Genomic DNA, 22,562 nt, shown 5'->3' with positions numbered 1-22,562 from the left:
CTGGAGGAGCGGGGGGCTCCTAGGACCACCTCTCGGGAGGACGGCCTCCTGCTGTACTAATGTTAGTGTGTGGTGCCTGTATAGCGGCTGCGGTGGCCACATACAATCCATGCCACGCATGGGCAGCACCGCTCACTGGTCCACCAGTCCCCATAGCCGCAGCAGTGTGCAGCGGTTACATCACTGTGATATTGCAGCATTCTCAGCGCCGTTCTCACCACTCCATGACGATGAGCAGACATCGCTTCCCTCGGTGGATGTTTTCATACACGTCCAGCACTGATACGATGTGCGGACCCCCTGACGCCCTGGTGTGGTACTCCACCTCTCGCCGGGATTTAGGGCTGTCGTAGAGAATCTGGGGGGACACAGAGAGAAGGTCGGGTACAGAGGATGAGCCAGGAGAAATATCGTCACATCTGAGCTCTGTGACTGACACCGTGGGGGGCTCCACACTACTGAGGACACTGAAGAATCCCTCTGAGGCTCCTCACAATCATCAATATCATCATGTCACTCAGGCGCAAAGCAAACTCACAAATCACCAACCTGAAGTCTGCAGTGACCCAGAGGTTATATGTTATACATGGGGGAAAAATAGGCCGGAGGTTATATGTTATACATGGGGGGGGGGGGGGGGGGGAGGTTATATGTTATACATGGGGGGGGGGGAGGTTATATGTTATACATAGGGGGAAAATAGGCTGGAGGTTATATGTTATACATGGGGGGTGAGGTTATATGTTATACATGGAGGGGGGGCAGAGGTTATAAGTTATACATGGGGGAAAAATAGGCCGGAGGTTATATGTTATACATGGGGGGGGGGGGGCAGAGGTTATATGTTATACATGGAGGTGGGAGGTTATAAGTTATACATGGGGGGGGCAGAGGTTATAAGTTATACATGGGGGGAAAAATAGGCCGCCGGAGGTTATATGTTATACATGGGGGGGGGGGGGGGGGGCGGAGGTTATATGTTATACATGGAGGTGGGAGGTTATATGTTATTTATGGAGGGGGGGCAGAGGTTATAAGTTATACATGGGGGAAAAAATAGACCGGAGGTTATATGTTATACATGGGGGGGGGGGGGGGGGGGCGGAGGTTATATGTTATACATGGAGGTGGGAGGTTATAAGTTATACATGGGGGGGGCAGAGGTTATAAGTTATACATGGGGGAAAAAATAGGCCGGAGGTTATATGTTATACATGGGGGGGGGGGGGGGGGCCGGAGGTTATATGTTATACATGGAGGTGGGAGGTTATATGTTATACATGGAGGGGGGGCAGAGGTTATAAGTTATACATGGGGGAAAAATAGGCCGGAGGTTATATGTTATACATGGGGGGGGGGGGGCGGAGGTTATATGTTATACATGGAGGTGGGAGGTTATATGTTATACATGGGGGGGGGCAGAGGTTATAAGTTATACATGGGGGAAAAATAGGCCGGAGGTTATATGTTATACATGGGGGGGGGGGCAGAGGTTATATGTTATACATGGAGGTGGGAGGTTATAAGTTATACATGGGGGGGGCAGAGGTTATAAGTTATACATGGGGGGAAAAATAGGCCGCCGGAGGTTATATGTTATACATGGGGGGGGCCGGAGGTTATATGTTATACATGGAGGTGGGAGGTTATAAGTTATACATGGGGGGGGCAGAGGTTATAAGTTATACATGGGGGAAAAATAGGCCGGAGGTTATATGTTATACATGGGGGGGGGGGGCAGAGGTTATATGTTATACATGGAGGTGGGAGGTTATAAGTTATACATGGGGGGGGCAGAGGTTATAAGTTATACATGGGGGGAAAAATAGGCCGCCGGAGGTTATATGTTATACATGGGGGGGGGGGGGCGGAGGTTATATGTTATACATGGAGGTGGGAGGTTATATGTTATTTATGGAGGGGGGGCAGAGGTTATAAGTTATACATGGGGGAAAAAATAGACCGGAGGTTATATGTTATACATGGGGGGGGGGGGGGGGGGGCGGAGGTTATATGTTATACATGGAGGTGGGAGGTTATAAGTTATACATGGGGGGGGCAGAGGTTATAAGTTATACATGGGGGAAAAAATAGGCCGGAGGTTATATGTTATACATGGGGGGGGGGGGGGGGCCGGAGGTTATATGTTATACATGGAGGTGGGAGGTTATATGTTATACATGGAGGGGGGGCAGAGGTTATAAGTTATACATGGGGGAAAAATAGGCCGGAGGTTATATGTTATACATGGGGGGGGGGGGGCGGAGGTTATATGTTATACATGGAGGTGGGAGGTTATATGTTATACATGGGGGGGGGCAGAGGTTATAAGTTATACATGGGGGAAAAATAGGCCGGAGGTTATATGTTATACATGGGGGGGGGGGCAGAGGTTATATGTTATACATGGAGGTGGGAGGTTATAAGTTATACATGGGGGGGGCAGAGGTTATAAGTTATACATGGGGGGAAAAATAGGCCGCCGGAGGTTATATGTTATACATGGGGGGGGCCGGAGGTTATATGTTATACATGGAGGTGGGAGGTTATAAGTTATACATGGGGGGGGCAGAGGTTATAAGTTATACATGGGGGAAAAATAGGCCGGAGGTTATATGTTATACATGGGGGGGGGGGGCAGAGGTTATATGTTATACATGGAGGTGGGAGGTTATAAGTTATACATGGGGGGGGCAGAGGTTATAAGTTATACATGGGGGGAAAAATAGGCCGCCGGAGGTTATATGTTATACATGGGGGGGGGGGGGCGGAGGTTATATGTTATACATGGAGGTGGGAGGTTATATGTTATTTATGGAGGGGGGGCAGAGGTTATAAGTTATACATGGGGGAAAAAATAGACCGGAGGTTATATGTTATACATGGGGGGGGGGGGGGGGGCGGAGGTTATATGTTATACATGGAGGTGGGAGGTTATAAGTTATACATGGGGGGGGCAGAGGTTATAAGTTATACATGGGGGAAAAATAGGCCGGAGGTTATATGTTATACATGGGGGGGGGGGGCAGGGGTTATATGTTATACATGGAGGTGGGAGGTTATCAGTTATACATGGGGGGGGCAGAGGTTATAAGTTATACATGGGGGAAAAATAGGCCGGAGGTTATATGTTATACATGGGGGGGGGGGGGGCAGGGGTTATATGTTATACATGGAGGTGGGAGGTTATAAGTTATACATGGGGGGGGCAGAGGTTATAAGTTATACATGGGGGAAAAAATAGGCCGGAGGTTATATGTTATACATGGGGGGGGGGGCCGGAGGATATATGTTATACATGGAGGTGGGAGGTTATAAGTTATACATGGGGGGGGGCAGAGGTTATAAGTTATACATGGGGGGAAAAATAGGCCGGAGGTTATATGTTATACATGGGGGGGGGGGGCGGAGGTTATATGTTATACATGGAGGTGGGAGGTTATATGTTATTCATGGAGGGGGGGCAGAGGTTATAAGTTATACATGGGGGGAAAAATAGGCCGGAGGTTATATGTTATACATGGGGGGGGGGGGCGGAGGTTATATGTTATACATGGGGGTGAGGTTATATGTTATACATGGAGGGGGGGCAGAGGTTATAAGTTATACATGGGGGAAAAATAGGCCGGAGGTGTATGTTATACATGGGGGGGGGGCGGAGGTTATATGTTATACATGGAGGTGGGAGGTTATAAGTTATACATGGGGGGGGCAAAGGTTAAAAGCAATACATGGGGGGGAAAATAGGCAGGAGGTCATATGTTATACATGGGGGGGAAAAAATAGGTCAGAGGTTATAAATTATACATGGGAGAAGGGAATAGGCCAGAGGATATAAGTTATACATAGGGGGCGGAGGTTATATGTTATAAGTGGGGGAAAAATAGGCCGCAGGTTATATGTTATATGTGGGGGTGGGGGGGGCAGAGGTTATAAGTTATACATAGGGGAAAAATAGGCCGGAGGTTATGTTATACATGGGTGAGGGGAATAGGCCGGAGGTTATAAGCTACACACTGGGGGGGCGGAGGTTATATGCTATACACTGGTGGAGGAGGGGGGATAGGACAGGGTTTATAAGTTATATATGGGGGGAGAGGGAGGGGGTTGGAGATTATATGATATACTCCAGGGGGAGCAGAGATTCTAAGATATACATTGTGGGTGGAGGTTATAAGTTATACATGATGTGGGCAGAGGTTTTAAAAGTTATACATGGGGGTGGAGGATAAATATTTTACACGGTGGAGCAGAGATTATAAGCTATAAAAGGGTGGCAGAGGTTATAAGTTATACATGGGGGGGCAGAGGTTATATGTTATACACTGGGGGGGAAATAGGCTGGAGGTTATATGTTATACACCGGAGGGACTGTAGGTTATATGTTATACACTGGGGGGACTAGGCCAGAGGTTTTATGTTATACACTGGGTAGGGGGATAGGCAGGAGGTTATATGTTATACACTGGGAGGGGGGGAATAGGCCGGAGGTTATATATGTTATACACTGGGGGGGAATAGGCCAGAGGTTATATGTTATACACTGGGGGAAGGGGGAATAGGCCGGAGGTTGTATGTTATACACTGGGGGAGAATAGGCCGGAGGTTATATGTTATACACTGGGGGGGAATAGGCCAGAGGTTATATGTTATACACTGGGGGAAGGGGGAATAGGCCGGAGGTTGTATGTTATACACTAGGGGAGAATAGGCCGGAGGTTATATGTTATACACTGGGGGAGAATAGGCCGGAGGTTATATGTTATACACTGGGGGGAGAATAGGCCGGAGGTTATATGTTATACACTGGGGGGAGAATAGGCCGGAGGTTGTATGTTATACACTTGGGGAGAATAGGCCGGAGGTTATATGTTATACACTGGGGGGAGAATAGGCCGGAGTTTATATGTTATACACTGGGGGGAGAATAGGCCGGAGGTTATATGTTATACACTGGGGGGAGAATAGGCCGGAGGTTATATGTTATATACTGGGGGGAGAATAGGCCGGAGGTTATATGTTATACACTGGGGGAGAATAGGCCAGAGGTTATATGTTATACATTGGGGGGAGAATAGGCCGGAGGTTATATGTTATATACTGGGGGGAGAATAGGCCGGAGGTTATATGTTATATACTGGGGGGAGAATAGGCCGGAGGTTATATGTTATACACTGGGGGAGAATAGGCCGGAGGTTATATGTTATACACTAGGCCGGAGGTTATATGTTATACACTGGGGGGAGAATAGGCCGGAGATTATATGTTATTATGTTATACACTGGGGGGAGAATAGGCCGGAGGTTATATGTTATACACTGGGGGAGAATAGGCCGGAGGTTATATGTTATACACTGGGAGGAGAATAGGCCGGAGGTTATATGTTATATACTGGGGGGGAGAATAGGCCGGAGGTTATATGTTATACACTGGGGGAGAATAGGCATGGAGGTTATGTGTTATATACTGGGGGGAGAATAGGCCGGAGGTTATATGTTATATACTGGGGGGAGAATAGGCCGGAGGTTATATGTTATACTGGGGGGAGAATAGGCCAGAGGTTATATGTTATACACTGGGGGAAGGGGGAATAGGCCGGAGGTTGTATGTTATACACTAGGGGAGAATAGGCCGGAGGTTATATGTTATACACTGGGGGAGAATAGGCCGGAGGTTATATGTTATACACTGGGGGGAGAATAGGCCGGAGGTTATATGTTATACACTGGGGGGAGAATAGGCCGGAGGTTGTATGTTATACACTTGGGGAGAATAGGCCGGAGGTTATATGTTATACACTGGGGGGAGAATAGGCCGGAGTTTATATGTTATACACTGGGGGGAGAATAGGCCGGAGGTTATATGTTATACACTGGGGGGAGAATAGGCCGGAGGTTATATGTTATATACTGGGGGGAGAATAGGCCGGAGGTTATATGTTATACACTGGGGGAGAATAGGCCAGAGGTTATATGTTATACATTGGGGGGAGAATAGGCCGGAGGTTATATGTTATATACTGGGGGGAGAATAGGCCGGAGGTTATATGTTATATACTGGGGGGAGAATAGGCCGGAGGTTATATGTTATACACTGGGGGAGAATAGGCCGGAGGTTATATGTTATACACTAGGCCGGAGGTTATATGTTATACACTGGGGGGAGAATAGGCCGGAGATTATATGTTATTATGTTATACACTGGGGGGAGAATAGGCCGGAGGTTATATGTTATACACTGGGGGAGAATAGGCCGGAGGTTATATGTTATACACTGGGAGGAGAATAGGCCGGAGGTTATATGTTATATACTGGGGGGGAGAATAGGCCGGAGGTTATATGTTATACACTGGGGGAGAATAGGCATGGAGGTTATGTGTTATATACTGGGGGGAGAATAGGCCGGAGGTTATATGTTATATACTGGGGGGAGAATAGGCCGGAGGTTATATGTTATACTGGGGGGAGAATAGGCCGGAGGTTATATGTTATATACTGGGGGGAGAATAGGCCGGAGGTTATATGTTATATACTGGGGGGAGAATAGGCCGGAGGTTATATGTTATACACTGGGGGAGAATAGGCCGGAGGTTATATGTTACACACTGGGGGGAGGGGTTGGAAGTTATATGTTGTACGCCGAGTGGGGACAAGGGCCTAGACGTTATGTGCTATGTGACAGGGTATTGGGACTGAAGGAGAAACCAGCATTCAGAGATTAATGCATGCTTCTGATGACTTCACCCAAATAATTTAGACACAATCCGCAAAAATGTCGCCTTTGTTTACACCTATTGCACCCATAGATGTAAGAATTAGGAGGTGACCCAGATAAATACTAGAGCCACCCATCACTGATGACCCCAATATCCATTACTGTAGGCGTAGATTACAATGTGTGAGCTCCACTTACTCCTAGAGGACCCCTTTAAGTACGGACAAATTGGGGTGCAGAGCTCCTGCCACCCAGAAACGCAGAGTAGAGGTGGTAAATCAGTGTCTGCATGGAGACAGGTGCGCACAATGTGATAAATATAACGTGTATAATGGACGGGTCACGGCCATGTAACCGCTCTTACATCTCCGCAGCATCCGCCCATCCCCCACCGCTGCTGACGAGAATCAGCCTCACTCTGTTGCTATGAAAGAAATTACTGGAATTGCTTTTATAAAAGCTGTTTATGTATCAGGTACATTCTCTCCTGTGCAGTTTAAAGGAGCAGTTTTAAAGGGGCGGTAGAACTAACACTTATACTGGAGAGTTATATGAGAGGAGACAGATTTCTATCACATATGATGTAAATGTCTCTGGAGGTTATATACATTACTGATCCTGAGTTACCTCCTGTATTATACTCCAGAGCTGCACTCACTATTCTGCTGGTGCAGTCACTGTGTACATACATTACATTACTGATCCTGAGTTACATCCTGTATTATACCCCAGAGCTGCACTCACTATTCTGCTGGTGCAGTCACTGTGTACATACATTACATTACTGATCCTGAGTTACATCCTGTATTATACTCCAGAGCTGCACTCACTATTCTGCTGGTGCAGTCACTGTGTACATACATTACATTACTGATCCTGAGTTACATCCTGTATTATACTCCAGAGCTGCACTCACTATTCTGCTGGTGCAGTCACTGTGTACATACATTACATTACTGATCCTGAGTTACATCCTGTATTATACTGCAGAGCTGCACTCACTGTTCTGCTGGTGCAGTCACTGTGTACATACATTACATTACTGACCCTGAGTTACATCCTGTATTATACCCCAGAGCTGCACTCGCTATTCTGCTGGTGCAGTCACTGTGTACATACATTACATTACTGATCCTGAGTTACATCCTGTATTATACTCCAGAGCTGCACTCACTATTCTGCTGGTGCAGTCACTGTGTACATACATTACATTACTGATCCTGAGTTACCTCCTGTATTATACCCCAGAGCTGCACTCACTATTCTGCTGGTGCAGTCACTGTGTACATACATTACATTACTGATCCTGAGTTACATCCTGTATTATACTCCAGAGCTGCACTCACTATTCTGCTGGTGCAGTCACTGAGTACATACATTACATTACTGATCCTGAGTTACATCCTGTATTATACCCCAGAGCTGCACTCACTATTCTGCTGGTGCAGTCACTGTGTACATACATTACATTACTGATCCTGAGTTACATCCTGTATTATACCCCAGAGGTGCACTCACTATTCTGCTGGTGCAGTCACTGTGTACATACATTACATTATTGATCCTGAGTTACCTCCTGTATTATACCCCAGAGCTGCACTCACTATTCTGCTGGTGCAGTCACTGTGTACATATATTACATTACTGACCCTGAGTTACATCCTGTATTATACTCCAGAGCTGCGCTCACTATTCTGCTGGTGCAGTCACTGTGTACATACATTACATTACTGATCCTGAGTTACATCCTGTATTATACCCCAGAGCTGCACTCACTATTCTGCTGGTGCAGTCACTGTGCACATACATTACATTACTGATCCTGAGTTACATCCTGTATTATACCCCAGAGCTGCACTCACTATTCTGCTGGTGCAGTCACTGTGTACATACATTACATTACTGATCCTGAGTTACATCCTGTATTATACTCCAGAGCTGCACTCACTATTCTGCTGGTGCAGTCACTGTGTACATACATTACATTACTGATCCTGAGTTACATCCTGTATTATACTCCAGAGCTGCACTCACTATTCTGCTGGTGTAGTCACTGTGTACATACATTACATTACTGATCCTGAGTTACATCCTGTATTATACTCCAGAGCTGCACTCACTATTCTGCTGGTGCAGTCACTGTGTACATACATTACATTACTGATCCTGAGTTACATCCTGTATTATACTGCAGAGCTGCACTCACTGTTCTGCTGGTGCAGTCACTGTGTACATACATTACATTACTGATCCTGAGTTACATCCTGTATTATACCCCAGAACTGCACTCACTATTCTGCTGGTGCAGTCACTGTGTGCATACATTACATTACTGACCCTGAGTTACATCCTGTATTATACCCCAGAGCTGCACTCGCTATTCTGCTGGTGCAGTCACTGTGTACATACATTACATTACTGATCCTGAGTTACCTCCTGTATTATACCCCAGAGCTGCACTCACTATTCTGCTGGTGCAGTCACTGTGTACATACATTACATTACTGATCCTGAGTTACATCCTGTATTATACTCCAGAGCTGCACTCACTATTCTGCTGGTGCAGTCACTGTGTACATACATTACATTACTGATCCTGAGTTACATCCTGTATTATACCCCAGAGCTGCACTCACTATTCTGTTGGTGCAGTCACTGTGTACGGTAGTGCACCAGTAGCACCGTTACGCAGTGAAGAGGCAGTGACCCACAAAATTCAAAGACAAAGTCTCTTTAATGTGTTAGGCTACGTTCACATTTGCGGTCCTCGCCGCAGCGTCGGGCGCCGCAGCGGCGCCGCATGCGTCATGCGCCCCTATATTTAACATGGGGGCGCATGGACATGCGGCGCACTTGCGTTTTGCGCCGCATGCGTCGCTGTGGCGCCCGCGTCCGGGCGCAGAGGACGCAGCAAGTTGCATTTTTGCTGCGTCCAAATTCAATGAAAAAAACGACGCATGCGGCGCAAAACGCAGCGTTGTGCATGCGTTTTGCTGCGTTTTTATTTGCGTTGTGCGTTGCGGCGCCGACGCTGCGGCGCACAACGCAAATGTGAACGTAGCTTTACTTCGCAGCATTAAGTCCAAATCACACAAGTGCATATAATATTAGTGTCTATTTCATAGCACTACATATTACACGGCTTTAGATTGCAGTCCCTAAACACGCTGGACCTCCCTTTGTTCAGTTTCCGTGGGCGACTGCAGTGCCGTGTTAAAGTCTCTACTCAAAGCCGTACACAGTCCATGATATCCTCCGTATTACAATCAAACAAATAAAGCAGCACTCTGTAGCGCCATAGCGTGCAAATATGAAAATTGAATTGCATAACTGCGCTAGAAATATGAAAAACTCAGGATGCTTAGCGCATAAATTGGCCAATCTATGTGTACCTTGAAGCCACGTTAAGGCGTTTCTCGTTTCCAGGACCTAACCTAATGCCAATCCTCTCTTAGACTAAAGTATTCATCTGTATGGGAACCTAATGTAAATCCTCTCTTGGACTGAAATCTACATCTCTGTGGAGGGGTAGGGTCCTGCTGTGATTAAAAAAAGCCTGAGGCTAAGGCTAGTTTCACACTAGCGTTAACTGCAATACGTCGCAAATGCGTCGTTTTGCCGAAAATACGCATCCAGCAAAAGTTCTTGCTGGATACGTTTTTTCGTCATAGACTAACATTAGCGACGCATTTGCGACCGCATTTGCGACGCATTGCCAAACGTCGCGTCCGTTTTGCGACGCTTGGGCGTGTGGTAGCGGACCGTCGGGAGAAAAAAACGTTTTTTGCTCCCGACGGTCCACTTTTTCCGACCGCGCATGCGCGGCCGGAACTCCGCCCCCACCTCCCCGCACTTCCCCGCACCTCACAATGGGGCAGCGGATGCGTGGGAAAAATGCATCCGCTGCCCCCGTTGTGCGGCGGAGACCACCCTAGCGTCGGGAACGTCGGCCCGACGCACAGCGACGGGTTGTTCCCGACGCTAGTGTGAAACTAGCCTTAGAGGCGGAGTGATCAGTCAGAAGGCTAATGAATACAAATTAAAGATATAAGATATAGGCTTTACTGGTTAAAGAGTCACTTCAAAGCGACACTGAGTTCTATAGAATTCAGTAAGAATGGCTTCTAAAAAGCGGTCGGTGCACAGATGAAGGTCGTAACATGACCGAAACGTCTGGGTTGCATGTACTGCATTCTGGATGCTTTATATTTTATTCACACCGAGGTTATTAATTACAGAATTGTGTAAGGCACCGTCATCTTAATGGATGGAAACTTTTGACTTTGCAGTAAGTAATAAAAATGCCTCAAAATATTCTCTCTCTCATTATTCTGGCATTTGGCAAATATTAATAATTATGGTTTGGGACCATACTTGAGCACCTCTAACAGTTATGCCATGCTATATTACCATTTTTAAACAATTTTGGACTGCCCATAAGATGATATCATGTGTTTGGTTTTTTTGCAACATCTGAGTTAATTAGAGACACATCTGTGGATGTATTTTAATGCACACCTGAAACACACTGGTTCTTTGTGTAGCATGATGGGAAAGTCTCAAGAAATCAGCCAAGATATCTGGAAGAGAATTGTGGACTTGCACATGTCTGGCTCATCCTTGGGTACAATGTCAAGATACCTGAAGGTGCCTCGTTCATCTGTACAAACAATTATACGAAAGTATAAACAAGATGGGAATGTCCATTCATCATACCGCTCAGGAAGGAGACAGGTTCTGTGTCCCAGAGATGAACGTACTTTGGTCCGATATGTTCATATCAACCCAAGGAGAAAAGCAAAAGACCTTGTGAAGATGATGGCAGAAGATTGTGTCAATATCTACAGTGAAACAAGTACTGTATCACCATGGGCTGAAAGGCCACTCTGCCAGGAAGAAGCCATTACTCCAAAAGAATCATAAAAAAGCCAGATTAATGTTTGCAAATGCACACAGGAACAAAGACCTTCATTTTTGGAGACATGTCCTGTGTTCTTATGAAACTAAAGTTGAACTTTTTGGGCATAATGACCATCGTTATGTTTGGAGGGAAAAGAGAGAAGTTTGGAAGCCTAAGAACACCATCCTCACTGTGAAACATGGGGGAGGCAGCACTATGTTGGGGGGTTGTCTTGCTGCAGGAGGGACTGATGCATTTCACAATATAGATGGCATCATGAGAAAAGAAGATCCTGTGACAAATATATATATATATATACACACACACACACACAAATATACCAGAATGGGAGACATTACTACATAATGGGGACAACTTGCATGTCCTTATATGATTTAGAACGCTACAAGGGCCCATACATCTGACCAACATGCGGGGCATGGGGAGGGCCAAGTCTAAATCTTCCACAGGGGCCCTTCTGACTCTAGTTACGCTACTGGCCATGCTCGCTAGTCTCCCAGCATGCCCTGCTTGTTCGGTGTCTGCATTATTTCCTTTGTGTTATGAGGATATATTACAGGCAGGTATGTTGCGCTCCAGCAGAAGGTGACTTTCTCTCCCCTCCCCCTGGTGATCGGATAATGATTAATCCATTGACTCAGGCTCCTAATCAGATGTATTGCGGCTTTTCATTGTGATATGGAGGAAATATGACCCAGTGGTGCGAACGCTATAAGCTGCGATCAGTCCGCGGCTGACACATTGTGACGATAAGTGCTGTGTGCAGACAGTGGCAGTCGTGTTTCATTGTCCATTTCCAGTCCAAGCCCACGAGTGCCCACATACAGATCCGGGGGGAACCCTGCTGGGAGGCCAGCGTTAGGTGGAGTTACCCTTTAAGATCAGGGAAGTCTGGGCAGTTTGGGGGGGGGGGGCACCTTCCTATCAGTTTCTTTTTAAAGATCAGAATTCAGTAAGAGACGTAGGAAATGTGTGTACAGATCCGGTTACCGCAGCAGCTCCGTCCCCTCCTCCACCGCAGGGTGAGGAATAATGTCAGGAACTCCACTGACAAATGTCCCATCAGTGCCTGTGGTTTGTGGGGTGAATGTAGTTTACCAGGAACTGAAGCACGAGGCACCGCGCAAGGCAAAGGGCGCTGCAGCATTATGAGGCATGGGGCGCATCACTAGCATGAGGCATGGGGCGCATCACTAGAACGAGGCATGGGGCGCATCACTAGAACGAGGCATGGGGCGCATCACTAGAACAAGGCATGGCGCACATCACTAGCATGAAGCATGGGGCGCATCACTAGAACAAGGCATGGCGCACATCACTAGAACAAGGCATGGTGCACATCACTAGAACGAGGCATGGGGCGCATCACTAGCATGAGGCATGGGGCGCATCACTAGAACGAGGCATGGGGCGCATCACTAGAACAAGGCATGGGGCGCTGCAGCATTACGAGGCATGGGGCGCATCACTAGAACAAGGCATGGGGCGCTGCAGCATTACGAGGCATGGCGCACATCACTAGCATGAAGCATGGGGCGCATCACTAGAACAAGGCATGGGGCACATTACTAGCATGAGGCATGGGGCGTATCACTAGAACAAGACATGGGGCGCATCACTAGGACAAGGCATGGAGCACATCACTAGAATGAAGCATGGGCGCGCATCACTAGAACGAGGCATGGTGCACATCACTAGCATGAGGCATGGGGCGCATCACTAGCATGAAGCATGGGCGCGCATCACTAGAACGAGGCATGGTGCACATCACTAGCATGAGGCATGGGGCGCATCACTAGCATGAGGCATGGGGCCCATCACTAGAACGAGGCATGGGCGCGCATCACTAGAACAAGGCATGGCGCACATCACTAGCATGAGGCATGGGGCGCATCACTGGCATGAAGCATGGGCGCGCATCACTAGAACGAGGCATGGTGCACATCACTAGCATGAGGCATGGGGCGCATCACTAGCATGAGGCATGGGGCCCATCACTAGAACGAGGCATGGGCGCGCATCACTAGAACGAGGAATGGCGCGCATCACTAGCACGAGGCATGGCGCGCATCACTAGAACGAGGCACGGTGCACTGCATAACATGAGGCATGGGGCACCGCACTCGCTGGCGATGTCACTAATAATTGGCTTCAGCTTTTCTCAGATGTTCTGTGGAATTCTCACGCTGCAATACATTTCTTTGCTGAATTTTCTGACATTATGGCCAAATAGTGATTCTGAAAATATGCAGCAAAACGCTGCGTCCTCAGAGGTCGGATTCCACCCGATCAGGCCGTGTGCACAGGTGTGAATGTTATGGAGGCCGCTGCTCGTCTCTGCTACATCTGCACAGCCGACTTTACAACTCCTACACAATTCTCATGGACATCGTTCCAATGTTTCCCAGGATTCTTATTATTCGCACTTTTCACTGATGGTGATGTGCCAGTGTCGTGTGTGGGAGTGAGCTGCATGTGTGTGTGTACAGGCGTATACATGGATGACAGCGTATATACAGGATATGTCCGTGTACGAGTGTGTGAATGATAACGTATTTATGAGGATATACAGTCGTGGTCAAAAGTTCTGAGACCAACACAGATTTCGGTTTTCAGATTTTCCCTCTTCAGTCTTTTCGCTATTTAGTCGCTGTTTCTATGGTTACTGACAATTCTAAACATTCCGCACATTGTTACATTTTATTGACAAATCCATGAAGTTCCTGAGGCGCCTCAATATTCCCAGCGCTGCCCCTTATTCTCCGTACTCCCGCCCCTTATTCTCCGCACTCCCGCCCCTTATTCTCCGCACTCCCGCCCCTTATTCTCCGCACTCCCGTCCCTTATTCTCCGCACTCCCGCCCCTTATTCTGCGCACTCCCGCCCCTTATTCTCCGCACTCCCGTCCCTTATTCTCCGCACTCCCGCCCCTTATTCTCCGCACTCCCGCCCCTTATTCTCCGCACTCCCGCCCCTTATTCTGCGCACTCCCGCCCCTTATTTTCCACACTCCCGCCCCTTATTCTCCGCACTCCCGTCCCTTATTCTCCGCACTCCCGCCCCTTATTCTCCGCACTCCCGCCCTTTCCGCACTCCCGCCCCTTATTCTCCACACTCCCGCCCCTTATTCTCCACACTCCCGCCCCTTATTCTCCACACTCCCGCCCCTTATCCTCCACACTCCCGCCCCTTATCCTCCAAACTCCCGCCCATTATTCTCCAAACTCCCGCCCCTTGTTCGCCACACTCCCGCCCCTTATTCGCCACACTCCCGCCCCTTATTCGCCACACTCCCGCCCCTTATCCTCCACACTCCCGCCCCTTAGCCTCCAAACTCCCGCCCCTTATCCTCCACACTCCCGCCCCTTATTCTCCACACTCCCGCCCCTTATTCTCCACACTCCCGCCCCTTATTCTCCACACTCCCGCCCCTTGTTCTCCACACTCCCGCCCCTTGTTCTCCACACTCCCGCCCCTTGTTCTCCACACTCCCGCCCTTTGTTCTCCACACTCCCGCCCCTTGTTCTCCACACTCCCGTCCCTTATTCGCCACACTCCCGCCCCTTATTCTCCACACTCCCGCCCCTTATTCTCCACACTCCCGCCCCTTATTCTCCACACTCCCGCCCCTTATTCTCCACACGCCCGCCCCTTATTCTCCACACTCCCGCCCCTTATTCTCCACACTCCCGCCCCTTATTCTCCACACTCCCGCCCCTTATTCTCCACACTCCCGCCCCTTATTCTCCACACGCCCGCCCCTTATTCTCCACACGCCCGCCCCTTATTCTCCACACTCCCGCCCCTTATTCTCCACACTCCCGCCCCTTATTCTCCACACTCCCGCCCCTTATTCTCCACACTCCCGCCCCTTATTCTCCACACTCCCGCCCCTTATTCTCCACACTCCCGACCCTTATTCTCCGCACTCCCGACCCTTATTCTCCACACTCCCGACCCTTATTCTCCACACTCCCGCCCCTTATTCTCCACACTCCCGCCCCTTATTCTCCACACTCCCGCCCCTTATTCTCCACACACCCGCCCCTTATTCTCCACACGCCCGCCCCTTATTCTCCACACTCCCGCCCCTTATTCTCCACACTCCCGCCCCTTATTCTCCACACTCCCGCCCCTTATTCTCCACACTCCCGCCCCTTATTCTCCACACTCCTGACCCTTATTCTCCGCACTCCCGACCCTTATTCTCCACACTCCCGCCCCTTATTCTCCACACTCCCGCCCCTTATTCTCCACACTCCCGCCCCTTATTCGCCACACTCCCGCCCCTTATCCTCCACACTCCCGCCCCTTATCCTCCAAACTCCCGCCCCTTATCCTCCACACTCCCGCCCCTTATTCTCCACACTCCCGCCCCTTATTCTCCACACTCCCGCCCCTTGTTCTCCACACTCCCGCCCCTTGTTCTCCACACTCCCGCCCCTTATTCTCCACACTCCCGCCCCTTATTCTCCACACTCCCGCCCCTTATTCTCCACACTCCCGCCCCTTATTCTCCACACTCCCGCCCCTTATTCTCCACACTCCCGCCCCTTATTCTCCACACACCCGCCCCTTATTCTCCACACGCCCGCCCCTTATTCTCCACACTCCCGCCCCTTATTCTCCACACTCCCGCCCCTTATTCTCCACACTCCCGCCCCTTATTCTCCACACTCCCGCCCCTTATTCTCCACACTCCTGACCCTTATTCTCCGCACTCCCGACCCTTATTCTCCACACTCCTGACCCTTATTCTCCACACTCCTGACCCTTATTCTCCGCACTCCTGACCCTTATTATCCACATTGGTAACCGAATTTTGAAAATTTTGTTTCCTTTTTCCATCAGTCTCCGTCCTGTGATCTCCATCATTAGCCACTTCTTCTCGGTGCTGTAATCTCATTGAAGGGTGTATCTCACGTATCCGTGTCTGTGGAGGTGTATACACGATAAGGACTCTGTAGATATGGAATCGTATACACACGAGCTTCCTAACTACCATCCTGTTCTGTGTCTGGGACATTTTCCCACTAGTGTGACAGGTGACATCACAGCTCTCCAAATATAACTGATGAGATCATCACATGATAGGAATAACCTGCTCATGGCTTATAAAATAACAAAGTAACAGATAAACCCCAGCACTGATGCTCCAGTGGTCCTTACCTCCCCTCAATCCCCACGTCCACCACGGACGCTCCGGTGGTCCCGGCCTCCCCTCTATCCCTGGGTCCTGCACAGACGCTCCGGTGGTCCTGACTTCCTTCGCTGTCCCCCGATCCAGCACTGATCCTCCGGTGGTCCTGACTTCCTTCGCTGTCCCCCGATCCAGCACTGATTTTTCGGTGGTCCTGGCCTCTTCCCTACACCTGATCCAGCACTGATGCTCTGGTGGTCTTGGCCTCTTCGCTACCCCTGATCCAACACTGATACTCTAGTAGTCCAGGCCTCTTCGCTACCCCTGATCCAGCACTGACCCTCCGGTGCTCCTTGCCTCCCCTAAATCCCCACGTCCTGCACTTTTGCTCCGATTCTCCCGGCCTCCCCTCTATCCCTGGGTCCAGCACTGATGTTCCGGTGGTCCTGACCTCATCGCTGTCCCCCGATCCAGCATTGATTTTTCAGTGGTCCTGGCCTCTTCGCTACCCCTGATCCAGCACTAATGCTCCGGTGGTCCTAACCTCCTTGCTACCCCCTGATCCACCACTGATGCTCCGGTGGTGCAGGCCTCTTCGCTACCCCCTGATTCAGCACTGATGCTCCAGTGGTCCAGGCCTCTTCACTACCCCTGATCCAGCACTAATGCTCCGGTGGTCCTAACCTCCTTGCTACCCCCTGATCCAACACTGATGCTCCGGTGGTCCTAACCTCCTTGCTACCCCCTGATCCAGCACTGATGCTCCGGTGGTCTAGGCCTCTTCGCTACCCCTGATCCAGCACTGATGCTCCGGTGGTCTAGGCCTCTTCACTACCCCTGATCCAGCACTAATGCTCCGGTGGTCCTAACCTCCTTGCTACCCCCTGATCCACCACTGATGCTCCGGTGGTGCAGGCCTCTTCGCTACCCCCTGATTCAGCACTGATGCTCCAGTGGTCCAGGCCTCTTCACTACCCCTGATCCAGCACTAATGCTCCGGTGGTCCTAACCTCCTTGCTACCCCCTGATCCAACACTGATGCTCCGGTGGTCCTAACCTCCTTGCTACCCCCTGATCCAGCACTGATGCTCCGGTGGTCTAGGCCTCTTCGCTACCCCCTGATCCAGCACTGATGCTCCTGTGGTCCTGGCCTCTTCGCTACCCCTGATCCAGCACTGATGATCCAGTGGTCCAGGCCTCTTCACTACCCCTGATCCAGCACTAATGCTCCGGTGGTCCTAACCTCCTTGCTAGCCCCTGATCCAGCACTAATGCTCTGGTGTTCCAGGCCTCATCACTACCCCCTGATCCAACACTGATGCTCCGGTGGTCCTGGCCTCTTCGCTACCCCTGATCCAGCACTGATGATCCAGTGGTCCAGGCCTCTTCACTACCCCTGATCCAGCACTAATGCTCCGGTGGTCCTAACCTCCTTGCTAGCCCCTGATCCAGCACTAATGCTCTGGTGTTCCAGGCCTCATCACTACCCCCTGATCCAACACTGATGCTCCAGTGGTCCAGGCCTCTTCACTACCCCTGATCCAGCACTAATGCTCCAGTGGTCCTAACCTCCTATCTACCCCCTGATCCAACACTGATGCTCCGGTGGTCCTAACCTCCTTGCTACCCCCTGATCCACCACTGATGCTCCGGTGGTCCTAACCTCCTTGCTACCCCCTGATCCAGCACTGATGCTCCGGTGGTCCTAACCTCCTTGCTACCCCCTGATCCAGCACTGATGCTCCAGTGGTCCAGGCCTCTTCACTACCCCTGATCCAGCACTGATGCTCCGGTGGTCCAGGCCTCTTCACTACCCCTGATCCAGCACTGATGCTCCGGTGGTCCAGGCCTCTTCGCTACCCCTGATCCAGCACTAATGCTCCAGTGGTCCTAACCTCCTATCTACCCCCTGATCCAACACTGATGCTCCGGTGGTCCTAACCTCCTTGCTACCCCCTGATCCAGCACTGATGCTCCGGTGGTCCTAACCTCCTTGCTACCCCCTGATCCAGCACTGATGCTCCGGTGGTCCTAACCTCCTTGCTACCCCCTGATCCAGCACTGATGCGCCGGTGGTCCTAACCTCCTTGCTACCCCCTGATCCAGCACTGATGCTCCGGTGGTCCTAACCTCCTTGCTACCCCCTGATCCAGCACTGATGCACCGATGGTCCTAACCTCCTTGCTACCCCCTGATCCAGCACGGATGCTCTGGTGGTCCTGGCCTCTTCGTTACTCCTGATCCAGCACAGATGCTCTGGTGGTCCTGGCCTCCCCTCTATCCCTGGGAACAGTATGGATGCCCTGGGGATCCCTGATATTTGATTACAAGCAGCAGCCTATAGGGTCACCCGTCGTTCCTCTACGGTACTCAGATATAGGAGTCATGGTGCCGAGGGTATTTGAAACTGGAGAAACCCTTTAAGGTCATGACATGGCCTCAGGACGGTGCTGAGGGTATATGAAGGTGGAGAAACCCTTTAAGGTCATGACATGGCCTCAGGACGGCGGACACAAGCAGTCAGGGTGAAGCGCTCCTCGTCTGCGGCCTGACACAATCCAGACTCGTCTCCCCGTGGAGACACATTCCAGGGTGACACACCTGTGCGCCAGGTGCAACACGCCCTCAACCACAGCGGCGCTGCACCCACAACTGTCCCTGTGGATCCCAGCCCTGAGCCAGAAACACGCAGCAGCCTGAATGTGTTCCCACAGGTTGGTGAACTACCACTCCCAGCATCTCTCCACTGCTGACAGTAAATGCGCAGCCTATAGATAAGTGGCGCAGTACAGCAGAGCTCAGTACGGGTCCTCCCCTAAGAAAGATACACAACTCCCCACTAACAGCGACTGTAGGACAGGAGACTACAATCTATTATAACGCTCCAGTACTGATATAACCTCCCAACATTATATCACACAGCAGGGGAAATAAGTATTAAACTCGTCACCAATTTTCTAAGTAGATCTATTTCTAAAGATGCCATTGACATGCAATTCTCAACAGATGTCGGTACCGTCCAATCTACACAGGAAAGAAATCACCATAAATGTCCATAAAATATGTGTAATATTGAAAAATGACACAGGGAAAAATTATTGAAGAGAGGAGCAAAAAGCCCTGGAAAGTTCTGACACCGGCTGAGATCTATCAGTAATTAGGAAGCAATCCTGCCACTTAGTGACAAATAATATCAGGGGGTTCATCTGATGGCTGATAAAAAGGAGTTTCATTACCAAGGGGCCACATAAGAAACATCTCATGATCGGTAACACCAGTGAGCCATCTCAAGACCTTCACAACATTATTGTTGCAAAACATCCTGATGCCATTGGTTACAGAAGAATTTCTAAACTACTGAAGGCTCCAGTGAGTACTGCTGGGGCCATAATCCGGAAGTGTAATGGACATCATTTCACCATAAACCGGCCATGGCCAGGTGCTCCCCGCAAGATTTCAGACAGAGGAGAGAAAAGAATTATCAGAATTGTCCAAGAACTAAGAACCACTTGTGGAGAGCCAAGGACCAACTGTGGGGAGCTACAGAAAGACCTGGAACCAGCACGTACAATTGTTTCACAGAAAACTATAAGCAATAGACTTAACCTCTGTGACCTGTATGCACGCTCAGCATGGAATCTCCACAACCTGTATGCACGCTCAGCATGGAATCTCCACGACCTGTATGCACGTTCAGCATGGAACCTCCACGACTTGTATGAATGCTGAGCATGGAACCTCCACGACTTGTATGCACGCTCAGCATGGAACCTCCACGACTTGTATGCACGCTCAGCATGGAACCTCCACGACTTGTATGCACGTTCAGCATGGAACCTCCACGACTTGTATGCACGCTCAGCATGGAACCTCCACGACTTGTATGCACACTTAGCATGGAACCTCCACGACTTGTATGCACGCTCAGCATGGAACCTCCACGACTTGTATGCACGCTCAGCATGGAACCTCCACGACTTGTATGCACGTTCAGCATGGAACCTCCACGACTTGTATGCACGCTCAGCATGGAACCTCCACGACTTGTATGCACACTTAGCATGGAAACTCCAAAGCCTCTATGCATGCTCACCACTCAACCTCCACAGCCTGTATGCACGCTCACTATGCATCCTCTATGGCCTGTTTGCACGCTCACCACACAAAACTCCATTGCTGAACAAAAAGCACGTTCAAGTGCATTTACAGTTTGCTGAACAACATTTAAAAAAGTCTGTGAAATACTGGGAGAATATAGTCTGGTCAGATCAGATCAAAATTGCTGCTAGAATGGCCGAGCCGATCACCGTACCTGCGTCCAAGAGAAAACGTATGGAAGGAACTAAAGCTCAGATCACAGAAGGAGCTTCAGGATAGGAAGAGAGTGTGGAAGAATGGGCCAAAATTCCACCTGAGCAATGCCTGCGACTAGTTTCTCCATACAGGAGGTGTCTGTATAAAGGATTTTATGCAATGTATTAATTATATTTCAGTAGGAGCGTTCAATCCCTGCGTCATGTCTCGTTATTACACAATGTATTTTATGGACATCTATGGTGATTTATTTGCCTGTGTGGATTGGAGGTTACTGACATCTGGGGAGAATTTCATATCAGCCCCTCTTATAACGCTCCAGTACTGATATAACCCCAGAGATTACATCATATGTGACTGATATCAGCCCCTCTTATAACGCTCCAGTACTGCTATAACCCCCAGACATTACACCGTATGTGACTGATATCAGCCCCTCTTATAACGCTCCAGTACTGATATAACCCCAGAGATTACATCATATGTGACTGATATCAGCCCCTCTTATAACGCTCCAGTACTGATATAACCCCCAGACATTACACCGTATGTGACTGATATCAGCCCCTCTTATAACGCTCCAGTACTGATATAACCCCCAGACATTACACCGTATGTGACTGATATCAGCCCCTCTTATAATGCTCCAGTACTGATATAACCTCCTTCTGCACTGGTGCCCGCTGATGGTGCTGTATCCGGTGCAGCGCTGGCACTGATTGGCACGTATATATCCTATGGATATACCCACGGCTCAGCTGACCAATCACACGATCCTTCCTGTGCCACCTTCCTGACGCACCTCGTGCTCCTTTGTACCCGGCTGCTTATTGTAAATGCTGACGGTAGCGATGAATTCCCGGTGTCTCTCCGGGCCGGCACTTGCCGTTTTGCGCCGGCTGCCGGCACGGACACCACTCACCTTCAGTGCGCACTTCTGCCCGCTGTCTCTGCGGTAACACTCCAGCACTTTGCCATTGATGCCGAGGCCGAGCACCTGCTTGGACACTTTGTAGTCATCGGTGATGGCGTGGCGCTTGATTTCGTACTTGGTGGTCTGCGCCAGGCTCGGGGGGCTGTCGTTGCTCGTCTCCTGCACGTTGGCATTTTCCTCCATGGTGCCCACTCAAGACTCTCGAGCAAGCAGCAACCTCATGGCGACAGCTCGGTGCTAAAGTCCTGGTGCCTGCGACTCCCACAGTAAATCTGCTCTTCCACAAGGGAGGGAGCGGAGGACAGGAGGAGGCAGCGCACCGGGGAGGAGCCAGCCGACTATTAACCCCTGGACTGCCGCTGCCATTAACTACTACCAGCAATCCTGAAGATCTGACCCATCAATCCCAGTGACGCTCCACTGTCGGGCATAAGAGGCAGCGGTACTGCGCCTTTAAATAGAAGAGGTGACCTCTCTCCTTGTGCTCAGACCCTGTAAGTCTCCACCTTATACACTGGGGGGCGCTATTCATCTGTATC

The 22,562-nt window shown here is 49.8% G+C and overlaps 1 protein-coding gene across 1 annotated transcript in view; it reads right to left on the bottom strand.

Annotated features, from left to right (window-relative positions):
- Positions 1-22,315, bottom strand: part of MAPKAPK3 (MAPK activated protein kinase 3) — a 43,095-nt gene extending 20,780 nt beyond the window's left edge. Inside the window, exons 1-2 of the mRNA XM_077277033.1 lie at positions 22,012-22,315; positions 219-358 (exon numbers count right to left, since the gene is read on the bottom strand). Of these exons, the coding sequence (XP_077133148.1) occupies positions 219-358; positions 22,012-22,206 (335 nt within the window). The 5' untranslated portion in view covers positions 22,207-22,315. The remainder of the gene's footprint in view (positions 1-218; positions 359-22,011) is intronic.
- Between the last annotated feature and the right edge of the window lie 247 nt (positions 22,316-22,562).

The sequence above is a fragment of the Ranitomeya variabilis genome, chromosome 8 (assembly GCF_051348905.1).
Source record: "Ranitomeya variabilis isolate aRanVar5 chromosome 8, aRanVar5.hap1, whole genome shotgun sequence".
Lineage (NCBI taxonomy): Eukaryota > Metazoa > Chordata > Amphibia > Anura > Dendrobatidae > Ranitomeya > Ranitomeya variabilis.
Note: the sequence above shows the minus strand (reverse complement) of the source record. Positions and strands in the feature narration are given on the sequence as shown.